General features: G+C 38.4%; 1 protein-coding gene across 1 annotated transcript in view; it reads right to left on the bottom strand.

Annotated features, from left to right (window-relative positions):
- Window positions 1-18767, bottom strand: part of LOC150085960 (dynein axonemal heavy chain 8-like) — a 1559705-nt gene that overhangs the window by 930978 nt on the left and 609960 nt on the right. Inside the window, exon 38 of the mRNA XM_090374756.1 lies at window positions 13661-13885. Coding sequence (XP_090230882.1) covers window positions 13661-13885 — 225 coding nt within the window. The remainder of the gene's footprint in view (window positions 1-13660; window positions 13886-18767) is intronic.

Genomic DNA, 18767 nt, shown 5'->3' with positions numbered 1-18767 from the left:
CCCCTCCTCCCCTCCTGTCCTGTCCTGTCTATCCTTTCTATACACATTGTACTCCCCAAATTCCAGTTCTGCATTCCTTATATCTGTGTGACACCACGTCTCTGATATCCCAACAATATCTGCCTTTGATGTTTTGAGCAATACCTCAAATTCATCAAATTTATTTACTCAACTCCTAGCATTGGTGTACACGCAAGTATACCTGCACTTGTTTCTATTCTTAGCTACCCTAACACAACCCATGTGTTTACTTGTATCACAATGACTTCCCGCAGTCTCTGAAATATCCTGCATCTTGTTTTTCAGGCTTTTGCTCATTCCAATAGAAGCAGTGCAAGAATGTCTTTCACCTCTGCCAGTGTCTACTGTTAATCCATTAGTCTTTGTCTCCCCCCAAGCTAGCAGTTTTCCGACCCACCTAACACTGCCTCGATAGCATCAGCAAATATTCTTGCACCCTTTCTATTTAAGTGTATCCCATCCCTGCAGAAGCAATCTCTCCTGTTAACAAGTACATTCCAGGCTGAAAAAAATTCTACCCCTTGAGCCTTGCACAATCTTTCCAGGGCCGAATTGATCGACAAGGCTCTCATCATATACTCCCTCCTATCGTGTCTGGGCAGAATTGCAGACACTTTCAAATTTAACCCTACTTCATGGCTTTTTTTCAACAGTGACCTTTACTTGTTAAGTAATTCCGCTGGTCTCCTACTCTTAATGTCATTATTGCCAACGTGTGCAACTATATCACCTTTTGTGCCCTTAAAAGATGATATCTGCTGTACAACGTCATCAACCCTTGCCCCTGGCAGACATACCCTGGTCTGCCAGGGGCAAGGGCTACAAAAGGTCCACAAATAGTTGGCTACAAAAGAATCAGCTTATACTAAACCCAGAAAAATCCAAATATATGGTGTTTAGGATGAAAAAGAATCCACTAAATATTGATTTCGAAATAACATACAAAGGAAAACAACTCAAAAGGGTGAATGATACCAAGTTTCTAGGAATCTGGCTAGATGACAAGCTGAGTTGGGATAAACAAATGATCACCTTACGAAAGAAGCCTTCATCACTAGCAGGAATACTCGCCCGAGCCTCTGCCATATGTGAAGTGAGGCTGTATTAAGGAAAGGAATACTAGTCTGAGAAGGAAACGAGGTATCCTTCCCTTCTCAGACTAGTATTCCTTTCCGTAATCCATTAGTCACATATGGAATCATCTCATGGGGTACGACCGTCAAGATAACCTTGCAAGAATAAATTCAATTGTCGATCGATGTGTTCGTTCAATTTTGGGACTTCCCTGGAGTGCATCGGTGACTTTGAGATATAAGGAAACGAGACTCTTAAGCATCTACCAACTGATACAAAAAGCTGAGGCAGTCTGTGTCTACAATGCTTTGAAAACACCAAACTTTCCTCCTCTCTTCAGATCCTTTTTTATAACAATAGAAGAAACTGTACAGGAAAATAGAGTAGGCCAGTACATCAGAGAGTCTTATAATGGGGGATTTTAATTTCCCATATATTGAATGGAATTTGTGGGTTGGTCACCCACACACTAGCAAGGCTTTTGTGGATTTATTGGATGATTGTTTTCTACATCAGCATGTTCGGGAAGCAACTAGAGAGAGTAATACTCTTGATTTGATTATCAGTATTGATTCTTCATACATTAAGAATCTGCAGAAAAAAGGAACCACTAGGTCGCAGTGATCACAGTGTCCTGAAGTGGGATTTACTCAAAGAGGTAACTACCATCAGGGGTAAAGGGAAGGGTTATTGCTTTTGTAAAGGCAACTACAATGGTCTGAGACAGTATCTAAATTCTACAGTGGGACCAACTGAAGATGTTACCAACAGCAAATTCAAAATGGGAAGCATTCAAAGAACTTATCTTGGAAGCTACTAGGCTTTACATACCAACTAAGAAATATTGTTCAAAGTTTAGGCCTAAATGGATGTCAGATGAACTAATGAGACATATGACAGAGAAGAAAAATGCATGGGATACATATAAATTAATACGTGACACAACAGCCTATGATAGTATCTATCATAGGCTGTTGATAGATACTATCTATCAACAGCCTATGATATTGATCTGTAACCAAGTTACAAAGGAGGTTAGGCAGGCAAAGGCAGATTACGAGAAATCTTTGGCAAGGGATGCAAAGAAAAACAGCAAAGAGTTCTTTACTTATGTAAACTCTAGAAGGAAGGGGATGAATCAGATTGGTCCACTTGATATCGATGGGTCAACTGTTGATGATTCTGCTCAGGCAGTTAACAAACTAAATGCATATTTTGCATCGACATTCACACATGAGGAGTTATTCAGCGAGGGGAATGCCAGAGGTGTATTCAACGCTGGCAGTAAGCTAGAGAATCTTGTAATAACTGAGAGTAAAGTGCAGGAGAAATTATTGAAGATAAACACAAGAAAGGCACCTGGGGTGGATGGGATCTATCCAGTTATATTAAAGGAGATAGCAAAGGAAGTAAGTAAACCCTTAGCCCTAATTATGAGAGCTTCCTTGGACTCAGGGGAGGTACCCAGAGACTGGAGATGTGAAAATGTGACCCCAATTCACAAAGGAGGATCAAAGGCTGACACAAGTAATTATAGACCTGTGAGTTTAACTTCTGTTCCAGGTAAAGTAATGAAGGCACTGGTTAAAGAAGCACTGCAGGATCATCTAGACAAGACTTCAGTTATAGCTCGGACACAGCATGGTTTTGTTAAGGGGAAGATTTTCAGATATTGAAATGCACATTATCAAGTGCACGTCAATATCTGAAAATCTCTGAAAAATTAACCTGCCAATACTAGGTTACCTGACAGGTTTGCTCGAAAATAATGTTCCCACCTTCTCCATTAATAAATGATTAAAAATAAAAGTTTTTTCTGATTTCCTAAATATATATCAAAATTTCACTGTAATAGTTTCAGAATTGATTTTTTCATGGTTTTCATACAGAAATTGAACATGAGAATGTGTCAGGAGACCAGCCACAATTTTTGCAACATTTAGTTTATTGCTTGAAGGGTAGTGAAATACTAGATAGGTAGTAATGTATGTTTGTTTAAAGTTTCAAATTACTTGTCTTTCTTCTCCCACCAGTTCAATAAACATCTACAATCCTAGCTAGTTGTTTTTGAAAGATTCATTGCTGTTTTTACAGATTAAAGACAAGTAAATAAAATCTAATGTGTTTCATTTAGAACAGTTTTAGAACTATATTCATAAAAAATTTAAATCTCAAGGGAAAAAAATTATTAGCAACCATTTAATCTTCAAAGTATATCCCTTGCAACTCAATCTCTTTGCATGGTCATGCACCTTCTGGACGGCTCTACGGAACTGATCTTGTTCAAATCCCCCTCACCCAATCATACTGGTTTGGGTCACTGAAACACTATCAAAATGGTATTTTATCAAGTGGGATTTCACTTTGGAGAAACAGAAAATAATCAGCAGGCGCCATATCCAGAGAACTGGGGGATGGTGTAGCACCGAAACATCCTTCAGTGCGGGAAACTGCTTGATGATGGTCATGTTGTGGAAAGGCACAATGTTGTGAAGAAAGAACGACTCTCCTGATTCACCACATCTAGCCTACTACACCAAATTCTTTTCAACAGTCTGTGCATCACTCCTCTGTAAAATTCAGAATGACTGTCTTCTTCCAGTACAAATTCTTTGTGCACAACTCCTTGCCAGTTAAAAAGAAATCATCAACATCATTTTGGTTTGAGACTTTCGGAACCAGAATTTCTTTGGCCTTAGTGAATTTTCTCCAACCCTTGCAGCTGATCATCTTTTTGTTTCGGGTTTGTATACAAAGTACCAGGATTCAACAGTTTTTTTTTTTAAAGTCTGTATCACTGTCTACCCTCTCAATTAAATCTCAACAAGCAGCAACTTGTTCCTCCTCCTGGTCCATTATCAATGCATGCAGTACAACTTGTGAGCACAATTTCCTCTTCCCCCCACCCAAATCTTTGACAACAATTGAACACATGGTATCTTTGCTGACATGATGCTGGTCTGTCATCATTTTGATGGACAGAGGACAATCTTCCACTAACAGCCACAAAAATTTTTCGATGGTCGTGTCTGTGCATTGTCCTAAACATCTTCCTGCTCTTCACGGAATCACCCATACCAGCGAAAAATGTTGGATCATGATTAGCACTTTATGTCCCTAAGCTGCACTCACCATTGCAACTGTTTTAATTGCATTTTTCTGGATTTAAATAAAATTTTATCGCTACACTTTGGTCAGTCCTGGAATCCATAACATGATTTTACTATGCCAACTTAAACACTACTTTCAACTAGAACACCTTCGTGCATACCAATGAAACTTGGCACAGAGCCAGCTCAGACTTGATGGTGAATAGTTTCAACAGTGGCTAACATATGGCACTAATAGAAGTGACTAAGAGATGGATGTTTCTATTTTATGTCTAAAATGTTTTCCCATTTTCATTCAGCAGAACTAATTTTTTTTTAATAGAAAAGGTGTAAAACACATAGCATGTTTTAAATTTTTTTATTTGTTTTTTATCAAAACTTAAAAGTACAAACAATTAACTATGGCAATTTATTAAGAAAAGGTAAAATATTGATACCATTTAAGCAGAATTAAAAAAAAAACCAAAATACTTTCCAGAATTAAAATGAAGGCTGGGCATTTGTCATATGACTTGCACAATTTTGCACCACTCTCCATCAAAAAACCATGTTCTGTATCATACACTCTCCCCATATGAATGTTGCTTAGCTATTCTCATCAATAACATTCCATTGGACCCCTTTCAAGAAGTGTGCTGTCTTATTTTAGATACAGAATCCATGCTTAAACAACATTTCAAACACAGTCTTGCCACTGATGATGGGACTATAAACTTCCTTTTCCCTAGATGCAAAATTATGGTAAACCATTTTTATGACACCACAACACAATGAAATTCTAACCTAACCTTCATGTCATAATTGTAACATTTGGATCGTTGTGGGGACAGTCAGTGTATTCTTGCAGTCCCGAAACGTAGCTAGCAGAGTAAGCTCTAGCAACAACAATAGAAATTAATTATTGGTGGTACAGAGACCTATAGCAGAGGAGCAGCTTCTGATTTCTGCTTCTACCATCACTGCCATCCTGCACACCAAAAGTTGAGTCCTTGGCAAATGGCAAAATCAATTTGTTTTCAGGCTTTTTCCAGAAATTTCAAACTCAAACAGCAGTTCAGTGGTTTAGGTAAGATTAGTTGGTAATAATTTTTTTCTTTTCGACAGTAAGTTGTTGGTAACTGAAACAATTACCAGTGCAGACAGCTGAGGGGTGACACTTGAAAAAATTCAGTCAACTAGGGAAAGGACCTCATTACAATAAGTCAATGGTTTTCAACCGGGGTGATGCAACAAAATTCCAGGAGTGCCAAGTAATTTGGGTTTGGTAGCAGATTGTGTTCACAAGCTGTTAAGGCAACTTTTTTAATTTTATTGATTTGAAATTATTGTTTTTGTATAACTTTTGATTTAAATTTATTAGTATAGTATTTTTTTGAGATTTTCTGATTAATTTTGTGCATTTATTCATTACGTGGCCTTGTAATTGCATAGAAAAACACAGTCAATTCTGCCGACATTGTATCGATAGTAGAATACAAATCTGCCACTACTGTTTTTCGTATTGGTACAGAAGATACTGGAAGTTTCTACATAACTTGTAGCAGTGTAAAGAGTGTTAGCAGAGGATTATAAACTATAAATTATAGCACTGCTTACATGTTATAATAATTTAACTTGTCACGTAGACATAACGTACGACAACAATAATAGTAGAGCTTTTAGAATCGATGATTTGGCATAGATAGCTGGCATGAGAGTTCGAACCACAAGGGTGGCAATAGATAGTTAAATTTATTATCTATCGTAAATACTACAAATTTACGAATGTAATGTTTTAACTTAATATATATAACCACTTATATTTTACAAATGTAATGTTATAACTTAGTACATATAACTTAAACCTGATAGGAGACACAAAATTAATGTAACGTAATTCGGAAGGAGAAAAAACTCGATACGGAAATATACATATGTAGTGTTATTACTGCATTGGAATAAAAGTTTAGTGTAATATTTTTAACTGTATTAAATTTATATTTGAATTGTATTAAAACTGAATTGAAATCATGCCTCAGACCAGAGCAGCAAAGCAAAAGGATCAAGGTAGTGAGAGTGCTGTGGCTCGGGGAGAAGAAAGGGGGGGTGGTTGCTTTCTGAATCACAGCCTTTTGAAATGTACTGCTTGTTTGATGTTGGTGGAGCAATCAGAAACAAGACATGATATTGCTATGGGGAATGTCTTTGTGCATACTCGATGTAAAGAGTGTGAGGAAATGAAGGGTGAACTCAGTGTTTATATGGGCCTTTATGAGAGCTTGAAGAATAGGGTATTGCCCTCGAAAGACTTAAATTAGGGGCCCAACAAGCACTTAGCTGCCCACTTCAATGCCAGAGCTTACACTTGAACATCAGGCAACACAACAGCAATGCCCAAGGCAATACACTGGTCCCACAGGAACTCGTTGTCGGCCGCTCTATTATCAGGGAAATGAGAAATATATTGTGCCAAAAGGATAGGTGAAACAGGACCAGGGTATGCCAGGGGCAAAGGTGATGATATTCCAGAGCAGATATCTTTTAAGGGCACAAAAGGTGATATTGTTGTACCGTTGACACCATTAAGAGTAGAACAGCAGAATTACTTAGCAAATACAGGTCAATACTGAAAAAAAGCTGCGAGTTAGGGTTGAATTTGAATGTGTCTGCAATTCTGCCTAGAATCGATAGGAGGTAGTATATGATGAGGACCTTGTCAATTAATTCTGCTCTAGAAAGATTACGCAAGGATCCGGGTGTAAAATTTTTTTCACCATGGTCTGTGCTTGTTAACAGGACAGACTGCTTCTACAGGGATAGAATACACTGAAATAAAAAGGATGCAAGAATATTTGCTGATGCTATCAAGGCAGTGTTAGGAGGGTCAGAAAACTGCTAGCTTGGGGGATACACAGCCTAATAGATAAACAGTAGCCGCTGGCAGAGGTGAAAGTCATTATTGCACTGCTTCTATTTAAATGAGTAACAGCCTGGAAAACAAGGTGCCCAGGATTTCAGAAACTGCTGGGAGTCAATGAACAATAATACATGGGCTGTGTTAGGGTAGCTAGGAATAAGAACAGGTGCATGTACAGATGCTAAGAGTGTAGTAAATAAATTTGATGAATTTTAGGTGCTGGTTAAAACATGAGAGGCAGATATTGTTGTGATATCAGAAACATGAAGTCACAGAGATATAAGGAATGCAGATTTGGAATTTGGGGAGTACAATGAGTACAGGAAGGATAGACAGAATAGGAAGGGAGGAGGGGTTATGCTATAATTTAAGAAACACATAAAATCTAAGGAAGTGCATCCAGTTGACATGGGTGGGCAATGCAATATTGAATCAGTTTGGTGTGACATAAGCACTGGGAAAGAAAAATTGAGAGTAGGAGTGTGCTATAGGCCTAATAACACTGATGAGTACAATGAACAGCTGTACAGAGAAATAGAGTGGCCCAGTAAATCACATTGTCTATGAATTGGGGATTTTAATTTCCCAGATACTGACTGGAACTTGTGGCTTGGTCATTTGCACACTAGCAAGGCTTTTGTGAATTTATTGGATGATTGTTTTCTATATAAGCATGTTCGGGAGGCAAACAGAGGGAGTAGTACTCTTGATTTGATTATCAGTAGTGATTTTTAATACATTAAGAATCTGCAGATAAAGGAACCACTAGGTGGCAGTGATCACAGTGTGCTGCAGTGGGATTTACTCAAAGAGATAACTACCATCAGGGGTAAAGGGAAAAGTTTTGCTTTCATAAAGGTGGACTACTGTGGTCTGAGACAGTTTTTAAATTTAAAGTCCATGCAGAGGAACCAACTGGTAATGTTACTAACAGCAAATTCTAAATGGTAGCATTCAAAGAATTAACCGTGGAAGCTACTAGGCTTTTCATACCAACTAAGAAATATTCTTGAAGGTTTAGGCCTAAATGGGTGTCAGATCAACTAATGAACATGTGGCAGAAAAGAAAAAATGCACGGGATACATATAAATTAACAGGTAACACAGAAGTCTATGGAAAATGTAAGCTAGTCTGTAATCAAGTCACAAAAGAGATTAGGCAGGTAAAGACAAATTACAAGAAATCTTTGGCAAAGGATGCAAAGAAAAACAGCAAAGAGTTCTTTTACTATGTAAACTCTAGAAGGGGTTGAATCAGACTGATCTACTTGATATCAATGGTTAAACTATTGGTGATCCTGTTCAGGTAGCTAACAAACTAAATGAGTATTTTGCATCTATATTTACACATGAGAGGTTATTCAGGGAGGAGAATACCAGAGGTGTATTAAACTATGGTAGTGAGGTAAATAATTTTTTAATAATCCAGAGCAAAGTGGAGGAGAATTTGTTGAAGATAAAGATAAAAAAAGGAACCTGGGGCAGATGGGTTGTTGTTATTTGGTTTTTAAGAGCATCAGCAACTAAGGCCATATTGCTCGTGAATATGCGGTGGTCATTCCTGGCCTTTCCGCATCCTCTGTATTTGGTGGTGACGGGCTCGAACCCCGGTCTAATCAAGGAGCGTGTGCTACGCACTGCTGCTCCTTCCCACCTGGCTATGGAGGCGTGGTGCGGATGGGATCTATAGAGATATATTAAAGGAGGCAGCAAAGACAGTAAGCAAACCCTTAGCCACAATTATGAGAGCTTGTTGGACTCAGGGAAGGTACCCATGGACTGGAGATGTACAAATGTGACCCCAATTCACAAAGGAAAACCAAAGGGAGACACAAGTAATTACAGACCCATTAGTTGAACCTTTGTTCAGGGGAAATTAATGCAGGCACTGGTTAAAGAAGTACTGCAGGATCATCTAGACAACATTTCGGTTATAGTTCAGGCACAGCATGGGTTTGTTAAGGGGAAGTTTTGTCTGACCAATTTTATTGGATACTATGATGTGGTCACAAAGGAACTGGATGGAAAAAATAATTTTGATATCATATACTTGGATCTTAGGAAACCTTTTGATAATTTTGCACATGGAAGACAACAGTACAAATTGCAGCAGTATAGCCTAAAGAGATGGTTGAGTGGGAGAAGACAGAGAGTAGTAATCAATGAACACTGCTCTTCGTGGACAAATGTTATCAGTGGAGTTCCCATAGGGGTCAGTGTTGGATCTATTGTTCTTTTTTCTGTATTTATTAATGATATTGACAAAGGTATATCAGGCACTGGTTAACGTCTACGGCAGATTTACCATAATCCACATTTCTTATCGCGTTTGTGTGCTCCCCCAGACGATCTTTGAGGCGCCGTTTTGTTTCCTCCACACTCCAGGCACCTGATGATATATACGACTCCACTTATATTTTCGTGTGAGATGGGGTCTTTCACATGTGACACGACCGTGTGCAGCTTATGACCTGGGAGCTGCACACAGCGTGTCTGGTAATTCTTTAGTATACAAGCTATATGCTTGGTTAAACCCGGATAGTAGGGAACGTATGCGGTGGCTATTGGCGTGAAGGACTCACATCTGCTCTGCTCTGCCCTCCACTAATGTATTTCTCTATGATCCTCTGGGGGTAGCCACACTTCAAAAGATCCGCCATAACACGCTCATACTCTATTTTCCTGTCCTCTGAGGTACGACAATGCGATTTTTCCCTTTCTACTAGTGCTCTTATCACACTGTTCCTGTGATGGTTGGCCTGAGCTGAGTTATAATGGGAGTATTGGCCTTTGCACATAGGTTTTCTTAACACTTTTGTTTTCAAACACTGGCCTTCTCTACAGATCAACACATCCAGGAACGGCAAAACCCCTCTTTCTTCTACCTCAGAGGTGAATTGTATGAACAGGGAGAAGCTGTTAAGAAAATTCAACATCTCATCTTCACTCCCCTTCCAAATAACTGAAAACATATCATCAACGTATCTTTTCCACAGACGCATAGGGAGACCCATATCATTGAATAATCTAGCTTCGAGCTCCTCCATAGCTAAATTAAAATCTACTGTAAATTTATTGTAAATTTAAATACAAAGCTTTTTAAGATTTTGGTTACTTCAATGGTTGGTGAGAAACGCTAAAAATCATAGTAGGAATATACCCAACCCCAGAGGCCTATTTGAATAAGCGGTATATCAGGCTTAATATCAGAGTTTGTGATGAAACAAAGGTAAGAATGGTTGCTAATGACAGTACGCTACTGAAACAGGATCTAGAAACATGAGCAGATAGGTTGAGAGGTGGCAACTGAAGTTTAACATTAACAAATGTAAAATACTGCATATGGGTAGCAGTAATCCCAGAGTAAAATACCAACTGTGTAGTACTACACTCAAGGTGGTAGAGAATGAAAACAACCTGGGGGTAATTGTGCAGTCAGATATGAAGTTTTCTGAGTAATGCAGACAGTCTGCAAGAGTAGCTCATGGTGTCTTGTCAATGATATACAGGAAATTTTCTAGCAGGGATAAGGAGATGATTATCCCATTGTATAAGGCAATGGTCAGGCCACACCTTGGGTACTGTATACAGGTCTGGAGGCCTCATTTTAGGAAGGATGCAGAGCTGCTGGAATGAGTACAGAGAAGGGCAACTAGATTGGTGAATGGAAAAAAGGGTTTCTCTTAAGAAGAAAGGCTTAAGATTTGCAAATTACAGTGGTGACTAGCCACCTGCAAGGTGATCTGATTGAGGTGTATAAGGCCTTCAATGGTTTGAAGATCTTGAGGAACAAGTAGGATACAGATTCTCATTTTGGAAAATGGTACTAGAATGGTTATTTCAGATAACGTTTATGTTGGCAAAAAATTATTTAACATTTCGTGATTTTTTATCGCAAGGTCCGTTTACTTTCCTACTATGATGATGTAGGAAACAAATTATTAATAAGCCATCTGGTTAAGTAGCTTATTTAAGCCCCACTATCCGAAATGAGTTAATAGAATGTTTAGGTTCCAAATTAACAAAAGAAAAGTATTACACTCAAAATTAATTCAGCACCATTCTATTTGACTAATTTTGGATACTACTCAAGATCTCACAAAAAAAAGATCAATTAAGTGTTATTGTATGACATGTTCACATAATTCGCGATGAAAATGAAAAAATCCAAAGATTTTGAAATTTGTGAAACATTTTCAGGATTCTATGACATGAATGATCATTCGGCAGAAATGATGATGGATAACATTACACAAACTAAATATTCCCATTGAAAAATGTAATGATGATGGGGCTAATGCCACGAGTGGGATTTATAATGGTGTGCAGTTGCGCATTAAAAGGATCCAATCAAATGCAGAGTACATTCGTTGTGCAAGTCACGATTTAAATTTAGTCATTAATGTAGCGTAAATTGTTGTAATAACGTTTCATCATTTTTCGACATTTTTCAAATTTTGTATAATTTTTTTTTTGGAAATAGTACAAAAAGGTGGGATCTTCTTTCTAAATTTACTGGGCAATCTGGTTACATTAAAAAATATCAACCCTCAGGGAAGGTACCCATGGACTGGAGATGTACAAATGTGACCCCAATTCACAAAGGAAGACCAAAGGGAGACACAAGTAATTACAGACCCATTAGTTGAACCTTTGTTCAGGGGAAATTAATGCAGGCACTGGTTAAAGAAGCACTGCAGGATCATCTATACAACATTTCGGTTATAGTTCAGGCACAGCATGGGTTTGTTAAGGGGAAGTTTTGTCTGACCAATTTTATTGGATACTATGATGTGGTCACAAAGGAACTAGATGGAAAATACTCGCTGGTCTGGTAGATTACAGTCAATAACAGCTGTGAAAGTTCATTTTGCAGATATTATTATTATTATCTACATAGTGAAATGAAGCCTGAGGCCTATACTGCACCAGCCATAAAAAAAAAAAAAAAAAAATTCCTCGAGTTACCATGAGAGAAAGAGAGAGAGAGAGAGTTAAAAATAGAAGGGAATCACCAAGAAAAAGAAGAATGATGATATCCAGCTCAGGACCCTGGGTGTACCAAGGCCGTGATCTTTTATAACCCCAGGGGTTTGCATCTAGTGATTAAATCACAAGATGCGATTGGTGATTTAATGTGATGTGGTGTGATGATCTTATTTATGATTAAATATTACAGAGTTTTAATATTTCTAGAGATGACCTAAAAGTAACATTCACTTGAAGTAATTTCGAATTTTGCTTCCTGGAACAATTCCAGTGTGCATTTAACTTAACTCTCAATTAATACTTTTCAATTCTTCAATTAATACTTTGCAGTGAACTCTTAGGGACTTCACTAATTTCACTAATAATATTAGTCCAAGAAGAGCATGGCCAATTTATAACCACCTTCTATCTTCTACCACTCAACCATCCTGTTATCCATAGCATTAATTTGCACCTAACACCAAACTTCTGCAATTTGTACAGCAGCATGTGGAGCAGTGTCAAAAGCTTTACTGAAATCAAGTATATGATGCCAAAATTGTTTATAAACACTTTCCTTGTTAGTAGCTAATCAGATTGGTCAGATAATATCTCCACTTAACAAATTCATGCTGTGATTTTTGTGTATCTGTATTACAGTCAAGACGATCCTACAATATTTTTTTAACTGATATGATTATTTTTCCTGGAACAGACATCAAGCCTATAGGTCAGTAATTACTCACTTCACTCCCTCATCCCCCCCCACATCCTTTATGAATAGAATAGACATTTGCACATCTCAAATCTATAGGGACCTTCCCTAAATCCAAGAATGCTTTCGTAATTATGATCAAAGGCTTTGCTTATCACTTTTGCTGCTTATTTTATACAAATGGATGGAATTCATCAGCCCCCAGGTTCCTGATTTACTTTTACCTTTCATGGACTTCACCACCTAAATGTTCACCACTTCCTCCCCACTGAAATGACTGTTTCTGTTTGGTCTGCTTAACAACCGCAATCCGACCGGGCTAGCTGGGTGGGTAAAGTGCCTGCCAGGAAACCCTAACCCCGGGGGCTCACATCTGGTGAGTATGGGCTTGGCAAACCCAGGGTCCTGAGCTGGATATCATCATTCTTCTCTTTCTTGGTGATTCCTTTCTACTTCTCTCTCTCTCTCTCTCTCTCTCTCTCTCTGTCTCTCTCCCTCAGGGTAACTCGGGAATTTTTTTTTTTTTGGCTGGTGCAGCATAAGCCTCAGGCTTCCTTGTACCATGTGGCTAATAATAATAATAATAATAATAAGTCGCGGGTTCAAATCCCGTCTCAGGCTTGGATATCACGATGGTGCTGCTCTATTTGGTTGGATCTCACGGCCACGATACACGAAGGAAGCAGGAAAAAACTAGTTCCTTCGTGTATTGCTAACATCATACGATAAAAAAAAAACCATAAATAGAAGGAAAAATGAAGAAGGAAATTCTGCACGAAAAACCTATAGGAAAAATGAGGGTAATGATTCACACACTACACAATCATACAATAACTGTTACAGCAACAAAAAACAAAAAAACAATATCATACTTACTAATTCATCAAAGATATCCTTCTGGTGAACATGAATGGTGATTAATGTTTCAAATTTAATTCTGTCATACTTTGTTAAATCAAGTGTTGTTTGAAATATCAACTTTTTTAAAATGTCATTAAATTTATTTTTAACTGTTGGCATAATCTTTTTACTCTGTTTTGCATACGTTAAAGCTTCTTCAGCATCTCTCGTCCACAACATTTGCACTCCTAGTAAAGCAACCTAGAGTGGGGAGTGAGGAGAAGAGATTATCTTTAATGAAATATTTATAATTCACTCTTAACAAAACTGTAAGGAATACTATAGTTAAATTTTATCAGCACGATCAAAAGCCTTGATACAAGGGGTTTCCAAAAAGAAAGGAACACATTTTTTTTTTATTAATAATGGTGAAAGGGAATGAAATGAAACGTGCTAGACAGACAGACAGAACTGTTAATAACATTCAAAAAGACCTTCAGTGTAGTGTTGCGGTACTGCTGCCTTATAGCAGGTTCCAGTTGCAAAAATGGCAGCTACTGTGCGAATGTGGTCCAAAACAGGTGTTTGTGAAGTTATTCATTTTTTGCAAGCAAAAGGGTCTTCATCAAGTGACTTCACCATGAACTGGTTGCTGTGTATGGCAAAAAGGTGATGACAAAAGAAGCAGGTGTGTTTTTGGTGCAATGAATTTAAAGTGGATCATGTTGACATTGAAGATTGAAATCGGGCAGGCAGGCCTTCATTGAGCTAGACAGGTGACAACATTTTGTGCATTAACTGTTCACGAAATTTTTTACAATGTCCTTGGCTTTCAAAAGGTGTGCTGCTGCTGCTGGGTGCCAAAAGAATTCTCAGAGGATGACAAAGCAAAACACATGGCGATGTGTCTGGAGAAACTGTTGTGATACAGCAATGAAGGAGAGGATTTTCTAACTCATATAGTCAGCAGACAAAAGATGGATTTGTCACTTTATCCTAGAGAGCAAACAAGACTTCGTGACCTGGAAACATCCACAATCTCCTATGTGCAAAAAATTCAAAACTATTCCGAATGTCCGAAAAGTCATGGCCACAGTGTTCTGGGACGCGCTCCCTTCAGTAAGAAATCCACCAACAGAACACCAAGGTGTTCTGTTGGTGGATTTCTTACTGAAGGGAGGTACAATCAATGCACAGCTTTACTGTGCAACATTGGAAAAACTGAAAGGCAAAATTCGACGCAATCAACCAGGACTCCTGAAAAGTGGTGTGATTTTGTTTTGCATGACAACGCAACTCCACACACTGCCCACACCACCTTGAGTGGTTATGCCATAATTGTTGGGAAGCTGTCACATCTCACCTACAGCCCCGACTTAGCACCTTCAGATTTCCTTTTGTTCGACCCTCTGAAAAAACACCTTTCAGGAAAGCATTTCACCATGGATGAGGAAGTTCATCAGGTGGTGTGATGTTGGTTTCTGCGTGTGGGCATAATCTGCTTCAGTACTGGTATCGATAAACTGATCCATCATTGGGACAAGTGCATCAATAAAACTGGAGACTATGTGGAGAAGTAATGCATGTTCACTTATTTCTTGGTGTGTAATTTCAACTTCATATTATTAAACATCATAGAGAGAAAAAACATGTTACCTTACTTTTTGAAAACCCCTAGTATATAGAAATTTTGCTAGCAGGGATAAGGAGATGATTATCCCTTGTACAGGGTAATGGTCAGGCCACACCTTGAATGCTTTGTACAGGTCTGGAGGCCTCATTTTAGGAAGGATGTAGATTTGCTAGAACAAGTACAAGTAGAAGAAGGGCAATAAGATTGGTAAGGGGAACAAAAGTGTGCTCTTACCAAGATAGTCTTAAATTCTGCAAATTGCAGCACCAGGATACTAGGCACATGCAAGGTGATCTGATTGACGTGTAAGGCCTTGAATGGGTTGAGCAAGATCGCTGCTGATGGGATTCTTCCTCTTGCTTAATCTGAGGAGGCATAGATTCAAGCTAAGGAAATACAGTTGTAGAATAGATGTGTGGATATCTGCCTTTAGTCATATTGATAGCTTAAATAAATCTAAGGCTGAGCTGGACAAGCATTTGGAATGAATAGATGAATGAAATGGGAGGGTTTTTTTTTTTTTTTTTTTCCTTTTTTGGCTGATGCTGCACAAACTTGTTTTCTTGATTCGTATGCCTCTACTAATGCTAATTGTGCCACCTGGGCACTAGTACTGCAATTTACTTATACTCAGTGAAAGTAAATCAAATTACATTTAATATTTACTTAAACATTTATGATTCACTTATCATTAATGGTTCAAGTACAGAGAATTTGAATGTGTTAAATCAAAAATTTTATTATTATTATTATTAGTCTTAGGGTGCAAGGAAGCCTGAGGCTTATGCTTCACCAGCCAAACAAATTTGCCAAGTTACCCTGAGAGAGAGAAGTTGAAAGGAATCACTAAGAAAGAGAAGAATGATGATATCCAGCTCAGGACCCTGGGTTTGCCTAGCCCATACTAGGAATGAACGGAAAGATTCCAAACTTCCATCAGTTCAAGCAGGCGAAGACCAGCTGGCTTTATTATGCTAGGTTTATTTCTGAAGAGGTTTTCTAATGGTGGATTGAACAAGTATGATTGAATGGGATGCAAGGCACAACTTTGTATCTTAACTGCATACTTTAGGAACAGTGTTTTTCTACGTAACGATAGTGGGGGCTCGTGAGCATCAATATAGAGACTATGTGTGGGCGACGTTCTAAAAGCACAGAGTGCAATCCTCAAAGCACTGTGTTGAATGGGATCAAGCCAGCGTAATACGCTCAATCTGGCAGAATCATAGATGGGAGCTCCATAATCAAGGCGAGATTTGATTAATGACCTGTATAACCGAAGCAGAGAAATATGATCTGCACCCCCATGTTTGGGTGGATAAAGCTTTGAGTATGTTTAACTTTTTTAGACAGGAAGTACGTACATTTTTAATATGGTCTATAAAATTTAACTTGTTGTCAAGGAATAATCCTAGAAATCTGATATTATTAGTGATCGGGATGGAGACATTAGAAATTTGAAGTTCGGGATCCGGATGAAGTTTGCGCTGCCTACAAAAATGGATAGCAACTGTTTTCTGCTGCGAGAGCCGATAGCCATTGAGGCTAAACCACTGTTGTATTTTATTAAGTTATATCTGGAGCTGCCGTTCAATAGACCTCATATTTTGGGAATGGCAGGAGATGGAAAGGTCATCTGCATAAAGATAAGTCTCGACTGTATTTGGAAGCTGTCTTGTAATTGAATCTATTCTAAGAGCAAACAGAGTGGCACTCAATACGGAACCTTGTGGAACACCTTCTTCCTGCATGAACGTTGCAAAAAGGGCATGTTGGTACTGAACTTGAAACAATCTAGTATGTAGGAAGTTTTGAACAAATATAGGAAGGTTTCCCCGCAGTCCAAGGGAGTAAAGATCACTAAGTATGCCATGCCGCCAGGTGGTGTCAAAAGCCTTCTCTATGTCTATTGAAATCATTACAAGATGTTCAGGTTTAACAAAGGCATTTCGAATGGCGAATTCAGCCTTGACCATAAGGTCTAAGCACGACCTATTTTTACGAAAGCCATATTGACTATGACTCATTAGATGTTCTGACTCAATGATCCAGATGAGTCTTCTGTGGACAATCTTTTCTAGGATTTTGCTGAGGCAGCTTGAGAGAGATATCGGTCTATAGCTATAGGGGTTGGTTGGATCTTTCCCAGGCTTTAGAAATGCCAAAACAGTAGAGTGATGCCAGGAAGCTGGAAAAACATTTTCTGAAAAAATACGATTGTAAAAAACCAGCAGCAAGCGCAAAGCTTTGTCATCAAGATGTTGTAGCATCACATAATAAATCCCATCTGGCCCTGCAGCACCATTGTGGGCTGTTCTAATAACATGCAAAAGTTCAGAGTATTGCAGAGGTTTGTTATATGAAAGAAGGCGGGCAGTTTGAAAGTTAATAGCATGCTTTTCTTTGGTGGTTTTAATTCGTTTGAAAGATGTAGAATAGGCTGATGCTGCTGAGATTTCAGCAAACGTATTGCCCAAAGCATTAGCAATATCTAAGGGACTGGATAGATCTTGCCCTTTCCAGGAGAGGATTGGAGAAGGTATAGTAGGAAACTTACCAGATAACTGTCTAATTTTTTTCCATATAGTTTTCAGATCAGTGTTTCTGTTAAAGGTCGATGCAAAATGGGTCCAGGATTCTTTCTTGGCTTGCCTTTATACAAATCGTGCTTTCGCTCTTAGCTTCTTATAATTAATGAGATTGGTTGTGATTGGATATCACCTAAATAAATTCCAGGCTTTAATTTTTGCTTTCTTTGCTCTTGTGCATTCTTCATTCCACCAGTAATTATAGTGCTTGCGACCAGGGGGATTTGATAATGGTATTGTGTCCTTGGCAACTTTTAGGAGATGTGACGTGATGTAATCTGTTACATTATCAATATTCTGGAGCTGGATTTTTTCCCCATCAAAAGAGATTGATGACCGAAATTTTTCCCAGTTTGCACGAACAAATTTCCATTTCCTGCGGAGTTTGTTTGAAGGAGTCTGTGATATTAAAAAGTTGCATATGATTGGAAGGTGGTCACTGCCCATAGGATCATTTAAAATGTACCTCTATGGTTGGAAAGAGAATTGGAGAACAAATTGAGAGATCTATTGCTGAGGTGTGTCCAGTTGGGAGTTGTATGTGAGTGTGCGCACCAGTATTGAGTAAGGTGAGGTTTTGTGACTCGAGAAAGCTTTCAACGAGTCGACCACGTGTGTCTATTTTAGGATCGCCCCATAAGGGGTCGTGCCCGTTAAAATCCCCTAATATACAGAGAGGTGGAGGTATCTGTATGAAGAGATCTTCAAGATCTTTTTTCAAGATCAGAATCTTCAAAGAGTTGGCTGACGAGGCTACTAGAGACGGTCGTGTTCCAAGCCGCTAAGTGGATTTTTCTTATTTATTGATTTGAAATTATTGTTTTTCTAAAACTTTTGATTTAAATTTAGTAGTATAACATTATTTTGTGATTTTCTGATTAACTTGGTGTATTTATTCTTTACTCGGCCTTGTAATTGCATA

The sequence above is a fragment of the Mastigoproctus giganteus genome, chromosome 5 (assembly GCF_048544385.1).
Source record: "Mastigoproctus giganteus isolate SK-2022 chromosome 5, ASM4854438v1, whole genome shotgun sequence".
NCBI lineage: Eukaryota > Metazoa > Arthropoda > Arachnida > Uropygi > Thelyphonidae > Mastigoproctus > Mastigoproctus giganteus.
The sequence above is the reverse complement of the archived record's forward strand: the minus strand, read 5'-3'. Positions and strand labels throughout refer to the sequence as shown.